Source organism: Rhinatrema bivittatum, chromosome 7, assembly GCF_901001135.1.
Source record: "Rhinatrema bivittatum chromosome 7, aRhiBiv1.1, whole genome shotgun sequence".
NCBI lineage: Eukaryota > Metazoa > Chordata > Amphibia > Gymnophiona > Rhinatrematidae > Rhinatrema > Rhinatrema bivittatum.
In genome coordinates this window covers 51,375,114-51,393,918 of record NC_042621.1, presented here as the reverse complement: position 1 = coordinate 51,393,918, position 18,805 = coordinate 51,375,114, and the positions used below count along the sequence as shown (strand labels likewise).

General features: G+C 46.4%; 1 protein-coding gene across 3 annotated transcripts in view; it reads left to right on the top strand.

The window, feature by feature from the left end:
- Positions 1–18,805, top strand: part of LOC115095109 (transcription initiation factor TFIID subunit 4-like) — a 654,045-nt gene that overhangs the window by 111,970 nt on the left and 523,270 nt on the right. For all 3 annotated transcript variants that reach the window (XM_029608361.1, XM_029608360.1, XM_029608362.1), the window contains exon 3: positions 3,137–3,274. In XM_029608361.1, the coding sequence (XP_029464221.1) occupies positions 3,137–3,274 (138 nt within the window). The remainder of the gene's footprint in view (positions 1–3,136; positions 3,275–18,805) is intronic.

The window sequence follows — 18,805 nt, the reverse complement described above, 5'->3', positions numbered from 1 at the left end:
TCAGCTGGCCGCAAGCAGAGCCCATCCCGCTCGCGACTGAGGATCAAAGAGGCTAGATGGGCTGTGAGTGGAGCCCGTACTGCTTGTGCCCAAGGATCCAAGAGGCCTGGCAGGCTGCATGTGGAGCCTATCCCGCTTGTGGCCTAAGATCCAAGTGGGCTGGCTTGTCATGTGTGGAGCCCATCCTGTTCTCAGCCGAAGACCCAAGAGGTCCGATGGGCCATAAGTGAAGACCATCCTGTTTACAGCCAAAGATTAGGCCGCAAGAAGAGAGAGGCCCAGTGAGAGAGCATGTTAGCCTGGGTGAGAGAGACGGGAAGTGGGCTTGTGAGGGTGCCTCCTTGTGTGTGTGTGAGAGAGGGAGGGAGGGAGCCTGTGTTAGGGACTGTGTATGTGAATAAGAGATTGGTAGCTTGTGTGCATGAATGAAGGTGTGTGTATGAGAGAGGGAGCCTGTGTGAGGGGTGTGTGTGTATATGCATGAGAGAGAGAGGGATTCTGTGTGAGGATTTGTGTGTGTGCATGAGAGAGAGTGAGAGAGAGGTAGCCTGTGTGAGGGGGAGTGTATGTTGGAGAAGAAACCCTATGAAGACAGGCTGTTCAGCTTGGAGAAGAGACAGCTGAAGGGGGATATGATAGAAGTCTATAAAATCATGAAAGGACTTGAATGGGTAAATGTGAATCAGTTATTTACTGTTTCAGATAATACAAGGACTAGGGCGCACTCCTTGAAGTTAACAAGTAGCACATTTAAAACAAATAAGAGAAAATAATTTTTTACTCAGTGCATTTGTCACATAACTGTTGTTACTTAAATAAGTAGTAGTTACTGTTTAATTGAAATAATCAAATAATTTAATCTATGTCAGGCTTCCCAAACTTTTCTGGAGACCATCTAGCCCACCAGGTTATCAGACTGTCCACAATGAATAGGCATGAGATACATTTTCAAAGTAACATAATTATTTGTATTTATTTAGCTCACACCTTTTTATTGGTAGCTATAGGTGTAACATTCAGGTACACTAGGTATTTCCCTGTCCCCAGATGGCTTACAATCTAAATTTGTACCTGTGATGGCAGATAAAGATCGAAATGGCTCATCCAGTCTGCCCAGTTGAGATACATCTTTTTTTCATAGATGGCATTTACAGTTCCATAATGCAACCCAACATCAGCTTCCCCCTTGAATCTTCCACCTGATCTCTCAACTTCCCTATCATATCTGTCCCAAGCAGGGCTAGTCCATATTGGCCATCACATGGCCTCCCCATACTTGCTTTGCGACCTGATGAAGTCTTGCTGTTTCTGTTCGTGGGATATAACTACTACTCTGTACAGGTTACCCTTCTTACAAGTGTACCACTGCTGTTTTGGGTGGTAACAGCCGCTCCTTGTAGGTTACCCCCATGCTTTTTAGGACCCCTGATGTAATTTTACTGTTGCAGTTTTAGGTTGTAACTGCTGCTCTGTATAAATTATCCCAATGTACTTCATTTGCATCCTTTTGCTTAGTAGTATATATATAAGCAATAATTTTAAAATAATAGGTAAGGAGGAGGCACCTTGGGTTAATCTGGAAAGTGTCTATGGAACATCTATTTATATTTGTGTAATATACATATCTTCATCACACACAGAAGAAATGGATAGATATTTAATTGAGGATATTCACAAAATTGGTATGAAAATGGAGGTTGCTAGGGGATTCAGTTTGCTGGATGTTGATTAGGACATCCCAACTGTAGTGTCTTCTAGAAGCAGGAAGATCCTGGATGCTCTGTAGGGAGAACTGTTCTGTCAATTGGTAACAGATCCCACGTGGGATGGTGCGATATTGGATCTGGTGCTTACCAATGGGGACAGTATTTCTGATGTAGTGGATTATCATCTGGGATCCAGTGATACCAGATGATGTGGTTCAGTATTAGAGTACAAGAGATGAAGGTTCATTCTAAGGTGACGGTCCTAGACTTTTGGAAAACTATCTTTGTTAAAAAAGAGGAGTAACTCAAGGAGTTGTTAGCTGGATGGGAAAGTAGATGAGCAGTAAGCAAAACAAAAATAAATAAGTAAATAACGTAAAGAAGAAAAAAGACTGCTCTGGTTTTGTAAAGAAGTAGTTGAAAAGGTAAGAGAGAAAAGAGCATTCATAAACTACAAGAAATCATAGAAAGACAGTATCTGGAAAAGCTAAGAGAAGCTGGGAAAGTAGTCAGGAATGCAAAAACTCAAATGGAATAAAAAATAGCAAACATGTTAGAGTTGGGATTAGTTCTGGAGGAGGGGAGATGGGTAGTTGTGGTTCCTCTTCATAAAAGTGGAAGTAAGGAAGAGGTTGTGAACTATAGGCCACTTAGTCTGACCTCTGTAGTGAGCAAATTAATGGAATCACTGCTGAAACAGAGGATAGTCCAGTTTCTGGAGCCAGGGAGCCAAGAGAAAGAGTTCATCCAGATCTAGAGGCAGAAATGCCCAAAGCTTTCAATTAGGGATTTTGAATCTGCAAAAGTGCTGCTGTATTTGAACTCCTGAGGCAGGCATTTGTATGCTGAATCTCTGCCGGTGTTGCACAATGCAGACACAATTATATATTGCTGACCTTGTTGATGACCAATTAGCCTTCCTTCTTGTGATCTGTCACTTGTTATCGGATAATTATATCTTTTTGTATCTAGAGATACTAACATTGGTAATTTTGCAGATTTGGTATTTTTATTAGCATAGAAAAATAATATTCAAAAAACATTTTAGTTTTGGAGTGGTAAATGCTTGTACAGGTGTGCATATTATAGATTAAGTCTGTTGCCCATTACAGGCATAAGACAGTAGATTGAGTTTTGAGCACTTTAATTACATTGATACCAATCTCAGGACTTTTAATTTTTATGTTTCACATCTTTTCTCGTTGCTATTTGATATTGTAAAGTTCAAGGTTCTTATTGATAAAGTTCAAGGTTCTTATTGAAAATATTGTTTTTTACGTTACGTTATGCTTTACACTCCTTGTTATTTGTAAACCGGGTTGATGTGATGCCTATCATGAAACTCGGTATAACAAAAACAATAAATAAATAAAATAAATAAATATTGTAGACAAATAGTCATAAGACATTTTCTTTCTTCTCTTTAACAGCAGCCGGCGCCTATAGCCACATCTACTGTGTGTTTGGGACCTCCAGTGCAAGCCAAAGTTGTTCAGCCTGCAGCCGCAGCAGTTAGTAGTGTTCCTGCTTCCACGTTGCACACTAGCTCTGTTTTGTCACATAGCCCTGTAAGCATGAGCCAGCTTATACAATATACTTCTCTTTGTATATATGTTTGTGTGTGTGTTTGTATATATATCTATATATACAATATGTATGTGTACGTTTTGCATATACCAATCTCTTTTTGTTATTAAGTGTCTTATCTGTACATATATGTAAAAATAAAAAAGTATCCATATAAAATTTCCTAAATCTGAGACATACTTTATAATTTTATTAGTTTGATTGTTAATTCAAAAAAACTAAAAGAACTTGAAAGATTTATTTTACAGCTTGGAATACTATGTTTATGTTATTCTCCAAGGACAAGCAGGATGGTAGTCCTCACACATGGGTGACATCATTAGATGGAGCCTGACACGGAACTTTGATGTCAAAGAATCTAGAACTTTCAAACATGCCCTACTGAGCATGTGCAGCTGTAGTTATCACCCTGCCCCCTAGGCAGAGTCCCTTAGTCTCTTTTTTTCCGCAGAGCCATGTGGTCGCAGGAGCCGTGTGTCTCATGGTATTCAGCTTTGCTTTCTCCTCACAGTTTTTGTAAGTGATTTTTTTCTAGAGCTGCAGCTGTTTTTTTTCCCCTTTACCTTATGGTAGTTTTATTTCTTTTCCTTTTCTTCTTCTTTCCTTTGTCAGCCGCATGGCAGGTCTTAGTCACTGTGCAGTCTGGCAGTCTATTTCTATTCCTTAAAAAAAAAAAAAAATACTGCACTGGCAGTTTAGTATCTGTGTTCTCTCCTTGCTCTGTCTATTTTTGTAGCTTTGTCAGGTGCTGACAGGACTGACTGAATGCAGTCTGTGGGTGAGCTCACATTCAAAGGAATCCTACTTGCCGGTGATGGCAATACAGTCTCCTAATGAGAGAGGTGGAGCAGGAGCCTGGGCAAGCAGCTTGCTGTCGCATCTTCGGTACCATGACCTCTAATGATTGTCCGTGCACATCTGTGACCAGCGCACCATCTGACGCATCGATATTAGGACCTCGCCAGAGATCAGGACTGCCATTGAGTTTCATGGTCACCCTTGACACTGTCAAGATGCCAGGGTGCCCTAAATGCCATTGGAGTGCATGACTGTTCTCGATGCCGTAAGGGCCTTCTGTGCTGTAGGTATCTGTGGACGTGGAGTCTCGAGGCACTGGAGATATCGAGAGCCTTGATGTGCCAGAATAGTGGCACCGACCTCTATTGTCAGGGACAATGTCTGCCATCAAGCCCCATGGTCTCCCTCAATGCCATTGGAGCCGCCCTCAATGTCTATGCTCTTGAAGCCTCGGAGCCACTCGATGCCCTTGAACCCATTGGGGTGCGTAAGTGGCCACCCTTGATGCTGTTGAGATCTATGGCCTTGATGCCATGGCCACCCTCGGGGCCATCGTGGTGCATGGCTTCTGTCATTGAGATGTAGAGCTTCCATGGATGCCATTGGGTGTGTTGGCCACTGATGCCTTTTGCTTCTGCTCGCGACAATATCAATCACCATCATCAAGGTACTGGGATCACCATTGAGTGCCCTGGTTGCCCCCGAGGTTGTTGACTGCTGGGGTTTTTGAGAGCCCTCAAGTGCCTCTGAAGCCCTCGAGGAACAGGGATTTTGGCCTCGAACAGATTGAGCACCGGGATTGCCATTTACTCAAGGCACCCTGGTATACTAAGGCATTCAGGCGCAGTAGTCTGGTGCCCTTGAGGTTCCTTGGCGGTGTCCTGATGGGGCATTGAGGGGCATTATGTTGTCCCATCACTTGTCCAAGCCTATCGGACACCATGGATGCTGATGATTTCAGGGGGTCCTGAGCCGCTGGGATCGGGGGGCATTGGAGGCCCCGCCTGGATTCATGAACCATTGGTGTTAATGAGCGCTAGCATGGCTATCCTTAGCCATAGCCACTGGCAAGGAACACCCTCGAGCTAGCAGCTTTAACTTCTTTGGATGGATAGGTGAGCTGAGGAGAACATTCGAAGGTGCAGGCAGTCATCGGTTTCTCTGGGCACCGATGAGGCGTGACGGGTTGCAGAGCCTCTGCCTGCAGGCACCCCTGGAGTTCCTAGTATCACCAGTCCATCGATGCCCTTCGGGCACCGGGGTCTCTATTGGTGCTGCCAGGCTGTTGAGGTCTGCAGGTACCTGTGGCACGGGGAATGGTGCTAAATACCATCAAAATGATCAAGATTCGGTCAAGTATCGTTGAAGCCCTGGGTGCAGCGTCGTTTGGTGCCCTTGATGTGATCCATCATTGGTGAGCACGAAATCGCTATGGGCCCTACGGGCGCCATTACCACTGTGGGCACCAGTGGACGTGGTCAGATGCCGCAGGACACGACCGCAGAGCTCCAGGGGCATCGTTGGTCACCATGGATTTCAGTGCTGACGTTCCATGAGGGAAATGGCGGTTAGCCATTCCCGATGCAGTTTCAAGTGCTGTGTCCAGCCTCTTGGAGCGTTATCAGGTACTGGAGGGGGCGCATCCATAGAACCCCACCCACCTCTATTTCATACCCAGAGCCCAAGTGGTACTGGGGACACTGTCTTCACACTGTTCCTATAAAATACCCTGGGAGTTACTGTAACAGTGGAGCGCAGCATGTGCGGTTGGATATAGAAAGGCATCTACTCCAAGCATCTTGGGCAGTAGCAGGCAGCATTCTCCCTGTTTGTACAATTCTCAACCGTGCCAGGGTTCTGCCATTGTTGCATCAAGGTCTCAGCCTCTTTGTCAGTTCTGCACAACAAAGTGCTGAGGAGCACTGGCAAGAAAGGCATCATCACACACTCTGTGATTTTCATTTTGGTAGTGCGCAGCTACCAACTCTAGCAAGTGGTGCTTGGTCCTTGCTGTGCCCATAGGATGGGATACCACTGTATGAGTACTAGTCAGTGTGCTTTTATCACAGAGGTCTTTATTCTCCAGTTGCCCTCTACTGTATTGGGTGTGTATGTGTTTCCTTTGTGGCGAGCACAACAGGTTATGCACTTCTGCCACAGGACTGACCTAGGACTGCATTACTGGTCGAAACCTAAGGGGAGAAGAAGCCAGGAGGAAAGTGTCGGGAGCCTTCTACTTTCTCAGAAGAGGAATATGTCTTTCGACCCCTTCCGTGTCCCAAATTCCCTTTGTGGGGAAGCCCCTGGGGCTCCGTCCCTGGTAGATTTATCGCTGAACCAGAGCCTCGATTCTTTGAATCGATACATCTCCTTGTAGGCCAGGTCTGGGGGACGGCAGTGGCGGTCATCTGACCGTTATTGCTGGGGCTCCTTTGTTGATTACCGTTGTGGCCTTCCCCATCTGAGGGTGGCTGCCAGTGGCAGATTGGTTGCTTCTAAACCTTAGCGATCAGTGATTGTGTCTCAACTCTCAACTGGAGAATTGACAGTTTTTTTGGGATCGGGAGGCAACGATTCCCATTGCTTTCCTATCCCTTCAGGAAGGGGGATTCGACTGGGTTCCCCTCTGGATGCCTGGTTGTCCACCCTTGCAAGAAGTGTCCCTCATTCTCCATTTCCCGTAGAAGGCATATCACTACTTCTGACTGGCAGTCGTTCTCAGTTCCTCGTGGAATCTGGGAGCCAGTCAAGACGTAGTGCTCTCCTTAGGTCGTCCTAAGGCACTTCAGGTCTATTTAGCAAGGGAGCCTTTCCAGAGTAGCTTCCTGGTGAAGATTAGGGTTTCGCCTGTCCAGAGTCACTTTAGATACTTACTGAGCTCAATGTGCGTTTTTTGATAAGGATCACTATTGTTAGTCATGCTTGCCTCAGCGAGGAGGGTTCTAATCCATCTAATCGGTGAGTATGCCTTTCAACCTATTGCCATATCCATAGCTGAAAGAGTTGGGAGACAAGGGACCCCACAACAGAGGCTCTGTGGTTGCAGTGACTTGCAAGCTATACTTCCTCATTTTAGGGATAACCCTGTTTGCGAACAGGGGAGTCCTGGTTCATGCAACAATTGTTCCATTTACTGGACCATGTGCTTCCTTGGAGGAAGTTTATGCTATCATGGTTGAGGTATTAATACCTAAGCCAGGTTTGGGGTATTCAGTTCTGAGATTGCTCTTGCCCTGCCCTGGTACCCTTAGAGTTTCCAGGCTGGTGAAGAAATCCTGTTCGACAGGAGATTGCACTTACGGAACCCCGGCTTCCTGTCTCTTAGTGGGGTGTTTCTGGGTTTCTTCCCTGTGGAATTTGCTCTGTTTCAGCTGTTCCAAGCAGGCTGAGAGCTCTACCTTGGTGGGTAACTCCCTACTTGAATCTGCAGTGAGCTATTTGCTCAGGGTTGAGTTATTCAACCTAACAACTTGTGCTTACTCCAGCAGTCTGCCTCCTTGTGTTCTTTGCTCCTTCCGACTTCCTGTTGGAATTTGGGGGGGGGGGGGATGCTAAAGCATTCGTGATATATCTTAGTGTATAAAGCCATACTAAGAAATGTGGAAAGATGAGCAAACATGCTAGACTGGATAACATGACGACAGGTATGTTGCAATAAAATATACAGATAGTCCAACAGCCTCAAAGTGAATGTTTTTAATTAAGCAATAAATGCCTTCAAAATATGTACATAGCAAAATTTATTGGAAAATCGGTGCCCCCAATAAATTTTGTTATGTACATATTTTGAAGGCATTTATTGCTTAATTTAAAATATTCACTTTGAGGCTGTTGGACTATCTGTATATTTTATTGCAACACACCTGTCCCCGTGATATCTTAGTGTATACCTGCAGGGAAAGATACAACTCTTTTTCCCTATGGTTTCCCCAAGCTCTGACCAGTACTGCCTTTAGCTTTTCTCACTTCACTAGGTTGCCCAAAGTATCTTCCTGCTCACCTGTTCTATCCTGTAGACAGGATGGATAGTCCTGCCCTTGACAGGATGCAGTGTGGGTGAGCTTCAGGCCTAATGTATCGCCCTGCTTGGGGGTTTGGGCTAGCGATCCCATTCAGGGATTGCTTTTCATCCCCTGAAACTCTTGATGTGGTCCTGTATGGTCAGCTATGTCTGGTGCTTTGGCACGTAGGATCTTTCACAGACTCTACTGTTGTTGCCGATTATTCTTACAAGCGTTGCTTGGTAGGGATGTGCAATCGTTTTTCCAGAATTAGGCAATGTCAACGAAATTGCCTAATTCGGAATGGTTCAGGAGAACCGAAAAACGATCGATTTTTTCCCCCCGAAATTTCGGAAAAAATTCATTTTTGAGTTAGTGCGCGCTAACTTCCAATAGTGCGTGCTAACTCTACCAGGTTAGTGCGCACTAACCCGAAAATCGGGGTCCCCAGAAAAAAAACCTGAACCACGGGAAAAACGAAATTCCCGCCGGGAGGAGGGGCCCGAAACGAAGCCTGACACGAAGTTTTTACCCAAAGCACATCTCTTTTGCTTGGGTTTTCTGCCCATTGTGCCTATCAGTCACACATGGGCTCATTTCTGCAGAGACGTTCTGTCCTTTGGATGTCAGTGGACCGCAGTTTCTTTCTGGGGAGTTCTCAAGCCCCAGTTGGTTTTTTGGTTGTCTCGTAACACTGTAGAAAACTATGCGGTCTTCATCCAAGAGTCTTTCTTTTGTTTACATCTCTAAACTTTTTCCTCTATCCAGGAAGTTCTAGACCTACTGTTATTGTTAGTTTACTGATCCGAAATCCTGCTTCTAATGTTTTCTGTGATGTGAAGTATGTTTCTAGCTGGCACTCGCATCATTCCCCAGCCTTAGGTGCCTCTGTTACTCATCGGGTTTTTGTGTCTCAGACATTTCTATGGTTTTTTTTCTTTGTACAACCCAACTCTTTGCCCCCCTAGATCCTTTTGTGGGTCGGCTGTCTCAAAGGCAAAATGGAGCAGAGTGATGCTTTCAGCACGGTACAGTTTCCTGCTTTGTCCTGCTGGGGCAGCCTGTAGCTTGGTATTCACCCATGGGTGAGGACTACCATCCTGCTTGCAACTCTGAGAAAGCAGAGTTGCTTACCTGTAACAGGTGTTCTCCTAGGACAGCAGGATGGTAGTCCTCACAAAACTCACCTGCCTCCCCTAGTAGTTGGTTTCTCCATGTATTAGCTATATTATGGACTGAGGGACTCTGCCTGGAGGGCAGGGTGATGAGTATAGCTGCACATGCTCAGTAGGGCATGTTTGAAAGTTCTAGATTCTTTGAGATCAAAGTTCTGTGCTGGGCAGGATGTCAGTCTTCACACATGGGCTCACCCATGTGTGAAGACTGACATCCTGCTGTCCTCGGAGAACACCTGTTACAGGTAAGCAACTCTGCTTTATCTATTTATGTTTATAAATTCCCTATATCATTGAAACTTTTCTGAAATTCTGTGGTTGAGGTAAGTTTGTCTCCACAATTTCATTTTATAATGTTGCAGCACTAGTTTGTAAACTGATGAAGACCGAGAGTTTGCAGTTGGCATATTTCAACACGGGGTTTTCAGTCCTTTTTGAAAAGTGTACCCCTTCTGCCTCAACGTTTGAGTTCATGTACCTCTTTATCTTTTTGTTCTCTCCCTTCTTCCTCTCCAAGCCTTAGCCTTACCACTTTCTCTTTTCCCCCCACAAGTAAGATGCCACACTCTCTCTCTCTACTAGTCAAGCTCCACCACTTTCTCTTTCCTCCTCTCACCCAAAGCCAGATGCCACAAATCTCTCTTTCCCACTTTTTGCCCCATGCTGGGTGCCACAACTCTTTCTCTGTGAACAAGCAGGACAAAATCAGCCTTTCCTAGCGGGTAGCCAGATGGACTCAGACCAGTGGGTTATGTGCTCCTCTGCTAGCAGATGGGAGAAGGAGTCAGATTTCAAGCTGACGTCATCCTGGGTGCATATACCCCTGCACTGACCTCACTTCCTCAGTATCATTCCGTCTCCTAGCAGATGCGGACACTATCCAGTACACTAGCACAGTTAGGAAAATTGCAACAAGACATAAATTTACCTTAAGAAGATCGAGCTCCGCTCTCCTGCGGTGATACCTAAGGGTCCCTTCCCCAGTTGAGAATTCCTGAGGTGATCTCCGATATGCCTCAGAGGTGTGCTTTCGTTCCAGCGTGGACTTACTCCCCAGAGTGGCTGAAAGGCAGAGGGTACACATCTGAGCGCGGCGGTGAAGTTAAAACCCTCTCACCCCGCAGTTGGAGTCCGTCCAATGCACAGGCGGTAAGCGCCGAGACCAAGTAAGAAGGAAACTTTTAATTCAGGTCTCCAGAGCTCGGATCACCGTACCGACTCTGCTCCCGGCGAGTCAAAAAGGGAGCACCGATTGGGTTGAGCAGCCTTGATTAGGCTAGGCCCCGATCTGGTGCAAGGGTCCACACAAGTGGAGACCCTTGGGGGGGGGCGCCATCTTATACGCGGGGCTTGTCAGCGCCATCTTCCCTTCCCCTCAGCGGTACACGCAGGACAATCCAGCGGCCGATGCGCATAACTTATGCGCATCCTTTAGAGTCGTTCGCATAGCTGCACGTGCAGTGGTGCACACAACTCGGATCCGCGCACACAACCGAGCCGCGAGCACAAGTTAGCCATGCACACACTGGAGCACACTCCGTGCGCATATCTACAGCCGCACACAAATCCGCACCGAGTGCATAACTATGGCCGCGCACAATTCTAGCGTGCAGTGAAGCTAATTTGAGTGCCCAAGCATAGATTCAATGGCACCAGCATCCAAGAAGGTCAAAAGGCACTCTCTTTCTACAGCCTGCCATATAAGAGCCGCACAGCCTGAACAGGAGTCCTGCCTGTGTCAGCTTTGTGAAGAAGCCCAGGGGGGACCAAAGCCTTGGTCCTTCACTGTCTGAGGACGGGTCTGGAACCACTACACACGATAGCTCTCCGGACCTATGCAACTCTGAGATGACTTCTCCATAGGAGGGCAGCTCAGGGGCCCCTACTCCGACTCCCCCTGGGATTAACATGGACCCAGGGACCTTCTCCTGGTTGGAATTTTTCCAGGGGCTGCAAGCCTTTGTACAGGCGCAATCAACCTGGCTGCAACACAGGCTCAACCCCTGCTAGAAGCACAAAATCCTCCTGGCCTTACTCGAATGCCTCGCCTAACTAAGAGTCTCCTTGACAGGGACCTGGATACCTCTGAAGATGACAACGGCTCCCTAGAAGGAGAAATCCCTCCAGGCCTGGAACCATACCGAACCATGCTTTGTTTCTTCCACAAGGATGAATTACCAGTTCTTGTTTCCCAGACTCTGAAGACTCTGGGTATTCCAGGCACAGCCCCCATGGCGGAACCAAAGAAGAACCCCATCTTGGAGAACCTTTGTAAAGCCTCATGCTACTTCCTGATGATGGAAGCCATCCAGGAACTGATTGACCTGGAGTGGGATGCCCCGGAGGCCAGCTTTAAAGGAGGTCGGGCCTTGGAAGCCTTGTACCCTCTGGAACCAGCGGCTAAGGGAACACCTGCGATTTCCAAAAGTGAACGCCATGGTTTGCGCTGTCTCAAAGCAAACAACCATTCCTGTTGAGGGTCTGCATTGAAGGACACTCAGGACAGAAGATTGGAATCCATCCTTAAACAGGCCGACGCAATAGCAATAACACTGCAGATTGCATCCTGCTGCGCACTGGTGGCATGTTCCTGTTTACTCCTCTCGAGAGAGGCAAATAACTCCGGAACGTATACTGGTGAGATGATGGAACCTGCAGCAGCCTTCCTGACGGACGCAAGCTCAGACCTAGTGCGTACCTCAGCCAGATGAGTAGCCTTGGTAGTGGCAGCCAGAAGACAGTTATGGCTGTGAAATTAGTCTGCTGACGCGACCTCTAAAACAAACCTCACGAGAATGCCCTTTAAAGGATCTCTCCTATTCAGAAGCGAACTGGAAAAGTTAGCCAGCAAGTGGGGAGAATCACCATTGCCTCGGCTACTGGAAGACAGGGGTAAAAGATCCCAGCGCCCCTCGCCCAGAAGAGCCAAATGCAAAGGTTCTCAAAGCTTTAGACCCTACAGGAACTTACAGTTCCAAGCACCCCATCCTTCTAGAAGGCCCCAGTCCTTTTGGAAGCGACAGACCAAGAGAGGAACAGGCCCGGGGGCAAGCTCCAGCCGTGCCCCCCAGTGTGAAGGGGCCGAACCCTCCATGGAAAGAGGAAATAGGAGGTCGACTTTCCCTCTTTTACCAAAGATGGGTCACGATCACGTCTGACAAATGGGTGCTAAACATTCGAGAAGGTTACTCTCTGAAGTTCCGCAGCATTCCTCGTGACAAATTTATTATGTCACCCTGCCACTCCCATACCAAAAGACTGGCAGTGGAAGCCACTCTAACCAGATTACTCAGCCTGAAGGCAATAACTCCGGTTCCTGCGCCCCAACAAAATATGGGGCGCTATTCCATTAATTTTATCGTTCCCAAGAAGGAAAGGTTATTCCGGCCCATCTTGGACCTCAAGAACGTCAACCGTCATCTGCAGATACTACACTTCCACATGGAGACCCTTCACTCTGTAATAATGGCAGTACAACAAGGGGAGTTCCTGACCACCTTGGACTTCTCTGAAGCCTACCTTTACATTCCAATCCATCAAGAGCACCAGCATTTTCTACGCTTTGCGATACTGGGCCACCATTACCAGTTCCGAACACTACCCTTCGGCCTGGCAACTGACCCCAGAACATTCTCCAAAATCATGGTGGTCGTGGCGGCAACACTAAGGAAGAAGGGATCTTGGTTCACCCTTACCTGGACGACTGGCTGATCAGGGCAAAGTCTTCGGAAGAGAGCCAGCAGGTGACCAGCAAAGTCAAGAACCAGCAAATTCAAGGAGCTCGGTTGGGTCGTGAACACGGGCAAGATCAGTCTGCAGCCCTCCCAGTCTCTAGAGTACCTGGGGGCCTGTTTTGACATCAAACAGAACAAATTCTTTCTTCCTCCCCCGAGGAGAAGGAAGCTTATGGAACAGTTACGATGATTGATGACCAATGCGCACCCCAGAGTATGGGACTATCTTCAAGTCCTAGGCCTCATGGCATCAACCCTGGAAGTCATTCCATGGGCAGGGGCCCACATGCGACCGCTCCAGCAATCCTTGCTCTCACGATGGAACCCACTGTCCCAGGACTACTCAATTCGCCTCCAACTTCCAGCAGAGGTACATTCTCAGCTTCAGTGGTCACTACAGGAAGACCACCTAAGCAGAGGAGTAAACCTATCCCCACTGAACTGGATCTTGCTCACCACGGATGTGAGCCTGCAAGGGTGGGGAGCCCACTGTCAGGAACTGACTGCCCAAGGACAATGGAGCGAGGAAGAGGCGGGATGGAACATAAACCGCCTGGAAGCTCGAGCATTTAGACTAGCTTGCCTGCGATTCAGCCACAGACTCTGAGACAAAGCGAATTGAGTAATGTCGGACAACGCCACAACGGTGGCCTACATCAACCGCCAGGGAGGAACCAGAAGCCAGCAGCTGTCCCTGGAGATAGATCCTCTCATGGCATGGGCGGAGATAAACCTACAAGGGATCTTGACCTCCCACATCACAGGAAAAGACAACATCTTAGCATATTTTCTCAGCAGAGAGAGCCTGGACCCGGGGGAATGGATGCTGTCGACCACAGCCTTTTATTTATTTATTTATTTATTTTATTTATTTTTGGAACTTTTAATATACCGACATTCATAGGACATATCACGCCGGTTTACAAAAAACTGAAGCAGGCAGAAAATACAAAAAACAGGGAGGGGATGGGGGAGCAGGTAAGAAAAGGGAGAGAGAGGGGCAGGGCAAGAACAGCGAGAAAGGATAGGGCAGGTAGAGAGAGAGTAGCAAAACAATACTTTAGCAATATAAGAAGAAACATAACTGTAACTGGGTTCTAAACTATAAGTTTGGGTTATAACTTTAGCAAGGCTGTAATTTTTTGGGAAGGCGGACAGGGGAGCAGGGGGGAGAGAAGAAAGGGTAGAGGTGTGAGGTGAATCGCTGGGGCCTACCAGCCATGGATCTACTGGCCACCTACCTCAGTGCCCAAGTCCCCAGGTTCTTCAGCCGCAGACAAGAGCCACACTCCCAAAGGATTGACGCCCTCGTCCAGACCTGGCCAGAGGAAATTTTACTGTACGCCATCCCCCATGGCCACTACTGGGCAAGGTCATCCGCAAGATAGAACACCAAAGGGGACTAGTTCTACTAGTAGCCCTGGATTGGCCAAGATGCCCATGGTACGCAGACATGCAAAACTCCTTGCAGTGAGCCCTCTGTGCCTACCTCCACACAGGGACTTTCTCCAGCAATGCCTAATTCTTCACGAAGATCCATCTCGATTCTCTCTTACGGTTTGGCCCTTGAGAGGTCTCGCCTGAAGAAGCGCGGTTACTCGAAACCCGTGATTGACACCCTGCTCCGAGCACGCAAGTTCTCCACATCCCTGACATACATACGGATCTGGAGAATATTCAATTCTTGGTGCGAAGACCGCGGGACTCTTCCGCGGACAGCCAAAATCCCCATGATGTTGGAGTTTCTCCAGGACGGTATGATGAAGGGGCTGTCTCTCAACTCACTCAAGGTCCAAGTAGCCGCCCTCTCCTGCTTCAGAGCCGAAGTGAACGGTATCCGTCTAGCAGCTCATCCGGATCTGACCCGTTTCCTAAAAGGGGTTAAGCAACTTCGGTCACCCCTAAAGTGGCCGGTGCCCTTATGGAACTTCAATCTGGTATTAGACTTCCTAGCGGGGGCTTCTTTCAGATCAACATGCGGTCTGTCACTATGCCTCTTAACATTGAAGACTGTATTCCTGTTGGCAGTATATTCAGCTCATCGTATGTCCGAACTACAGGCACTATCCTGCCGGGTAACCTTCCTTAGGTTCACTCCTGGAACCATACAGCTGCGCACTGTTCCCTCCTTCCTACTGAAAGTGGTTTCTGATTTTCACCTGAACCAAGCCAACTCTCTACCATCTCCTGATGAACATAAAGACTCTGAAGATTCACGCCTTCTTCGCCACCTAAATGTCGGTAGAATCCTGGTGCGATACCTGGAAAGATCGGAACCGATGCGTAAAATGGATCGCTTGTTTGTCCTTCACAGCGGGAAGAAACAAGGAGAAGCGGCCTCGCGGGCAACCATAGCCCGCTGGATCAAAGAAGTAATCAAGGCAGCCTACATAGAGGCAGGGAAGCCCTTACCACTGCAGGTTAAGGCTCATTCTACTAGGGCCCAAGTACTATCTTGGGCAGAGACCAAACTGCTATCGTCCGCCAAGAACTGTCGGGCGGCGACGTGATCCTCCCTACACACTTCTCTAGGTTCTACCGCCTGGATGTTCAGGCCTGAGAAGAAGCAGCCTTCGCAAGTGCAGTACTAATTGGGCCATGGGCAGCCTCCCGCCCTGTCCGGGAGTAGCTTTTGTACATCCCACTAATCTGAGTCCATCTGGCTACATGCTAGGAAATGGAGAAATTACTTACCTGTTAATTTTATTTTCCTTAGTGTAGACAGATGGACTCAGCATCCCGCCCACGGCTGCCCCCAGAGAAGGAGGACCTGGGAAAGCAAACCTTGAGACCAAACAAATACGAGTAAGCCGTTGCCTACCCTTAGTTCAAGACACCCACAGTTAGTCTGGTGTTGGCGTTGACTTAGTTGAGTGCACTGGCGGTCTCCAGTTTTTGAACTCAGTTGAATCAGTTAATCAAGTTTAATAAGTATAACCAAGTTATGGAATGGAACAGCTCCCCTATGAGGAAAGACTAAAGAGGTTAGGTTTCAGCTTGGAGAAGAGACGGCTGAGGGGGGATATGATAGAGATATTTAAAATCATGAGAGGTCTAGAACGGGTAGATGTGATTCGGTTATTTACTCTTTCGGATAATAGAAAGACTAGGGGGCACTCCATGAAGTTAGCATGGGGCACATTTAAAACTAATCGGAGAAAGTTCTTTTTTACTCAACGCACAATTAAACTCTGGAATTTGTTGCCAGAGGATGTGGTTAGTGCAGTTAGTATAGCTGTGTTTAAAAAAGGATTGGAAAAGTTCTTGGAGGAGAAGTCCATTACTTGCTATTAAGTTCACTTAGAGAATAGCCACTGTCATTAGCAATGGTAACATGGAATAGACTTAGTTTTTGGGTACTTGCCAGGTTCTTATGGCCTGGATTGGCCCATGTTGGAAACAGGATGCTGGGCTTGATGGACCCTTGGTCTGACCCAGTATGGCATTTTCTTATGTTCTTATATATCCACAATGGCTTTTCGAGGAGGATACTGAGGAAGTGAGGTCAGTGCAGGGGTATATGTACCCAGGATGACGTCAGCTTGAAATCTGATTCAGTCTCCCATCTGCTAGCAGAGGAGCACATAACCCACTGGTCTGAGTCCATCTGTCTACACTAAGGAAAACGAAATTATCAGGTAAGTAATTTCTCCAATACAAATGGATGATATCATCCAAAAATGCCGAGATAGAAAAACTGTCTCAGAGAAGGTTTTTTCCTGAGTGCGTATGGCCTTCCAACACAGCTGCCTACCTTGCGAGTCTCCTCAGTCCTTTTCATCCACTCATGTGAACGGATATGTATTTTGTTCTCTCTTCCTCAGTCACTCGTCAAAAGATTTTCTTCTTTTTAGTTTATATTTTTTTTTCTTTTCTTCATTTTTGGAAGTCTAAAAAAAAATGTGTTTTTGTCTTTTGTGTTTAGTCCAAAATTGACTTGGCTTCTATCATCTGTGCCATGCTGGGCTTCAGAGGATGTCCTGTCTGTGAAGTGTCAGTGCCCTCAGAGAGAACTATGACAGTTGTGTTAGCTGTCTATGCCCCGTTTATGACATAGCAGATTGCACTACCTGTACTTAATTGGCCTCTAGGGCCAAAAGATTCAAGAGTGACACACTTCAGGATTTCCTGCAGTCTCCTCAGACATCCACTGAGAAAAAAAGACAAATATTACCAACTGAGGGACCCTCTCCTAAATCAAAAAGGCAGATTATTCTCATTCTCGACACCATGATTGGGTGCACTCGATGCAGACACTGCTTCCACTCCGGTAAAGAAAAAATTAAGTCACAATCTTTGGCACCAATGGTCACTGTTGCCGTGCTGCCAAACACCATCAGTGCAGAGGAATATAAGTCCTTTAAGGCACAGGATACAGTAAAGAGATGAGCATGGAGAACTACTTTACCAGGCATTTGTGAACTGAACTGGCCTCTGTTGGAGACAGTGGACCTTGGTCTGACCCAGCATGGCATATCATGTACTAACTAAAAACTGTGGAAAGATGAGTGAACACACTAGACTGGATAGCAGAAGGACAGGTGTTTGGCAATAAAATATGCAGCTGGTCCAACAGCCTCAAAGTAAATGTATTGAATAAGCAATGATTGCCTTCTGCAATAAATATTGCTATGTAAATATCTTGAAGACAATTATTGCTTATTCAAAACATTTACTTTGAGGCTGTTGGACCATCTCATATTTTATTGCCACACACCTGTCCTCTTGATATCATGTCCTAACACCATCAGCTGAGTCTCTTTGGTGCAGGTATTCTGTTGGCGCCATCAACTTGAAAAAGCATTGGAGCCTTAGTGATGCCAAAATTGTCTTGGTGCTGAGACAAATTTCTCAGCACAGAAAAGCCAAACACGGCAAATTTGGATCAATCTCCGCATACAAAACAAAAAATTCTTCTAGCTATGCCAGTTCTTATCCCTGAATCTGATGGTTCTTCTCCAGCGAATCCTCCAAGAAAGAATCAACATCTCTTTATTGAAAAGTAAGATGAAATTTGGAAAATAAATATTTTAAATAAATAAATATGCCTCACTTACTATTGCCTCTTCCATTGTCTCCTGTTTTAGAAACTATAACCTCCAAGTTGGACAGTCTTCTATTCCAGTTTATCAGTATAGAAATGAATGATCCAATTTCAAGTCTAATATCATTCCCATGACTCATTTTCTTCCAAAGTTAGGACGACTGCAGAAGACTCTCCTGTTCTCAAGAGAGTTCAGAGTTATCTTATTCCATTTCTTGTTCCATTTGGAAAAGGAGGGATCTATAGATCTTCCATCGGACCCTTCATTTCAACACCCCAGGAGTACATCCCCTCCTGAGGTCATGTCTTACTCAGCTTTTGTACAAAGAATGGAAAAAACTGGGTTTGACATGGGCTCTTCATTCTTCTTTTTTTTATATATCTCTTTGTTTAACTCAGACACACAGAAAATACAAACATCAAAAGACATTTCACAGAATAGTACAAATTCCAGAGAAACAACCAGGAGCTCCTTCAGAAATCAGCCAAAACAAAATGAACATTTATTTGATTTATATTCTGCTTTTTCAGGCACGTCAAAGCAGATTACATTCAGGTAATATAGGTATTACCTTGTCTGAGAGGGTTTACAATTTGTTTGTATTTGAGGCAATGGAGGGTGAAGTGACTTGTCCAAAGTCAAAAGGAGCAGTAATGGGATTTGAACCCTGGATTCCCTGGCTCTAACCAATAGGTTTCTCCTTCATTTCAGTATATTACCAACACAAACAGAAACCCAATATCAAATTCCCGCTAGAGG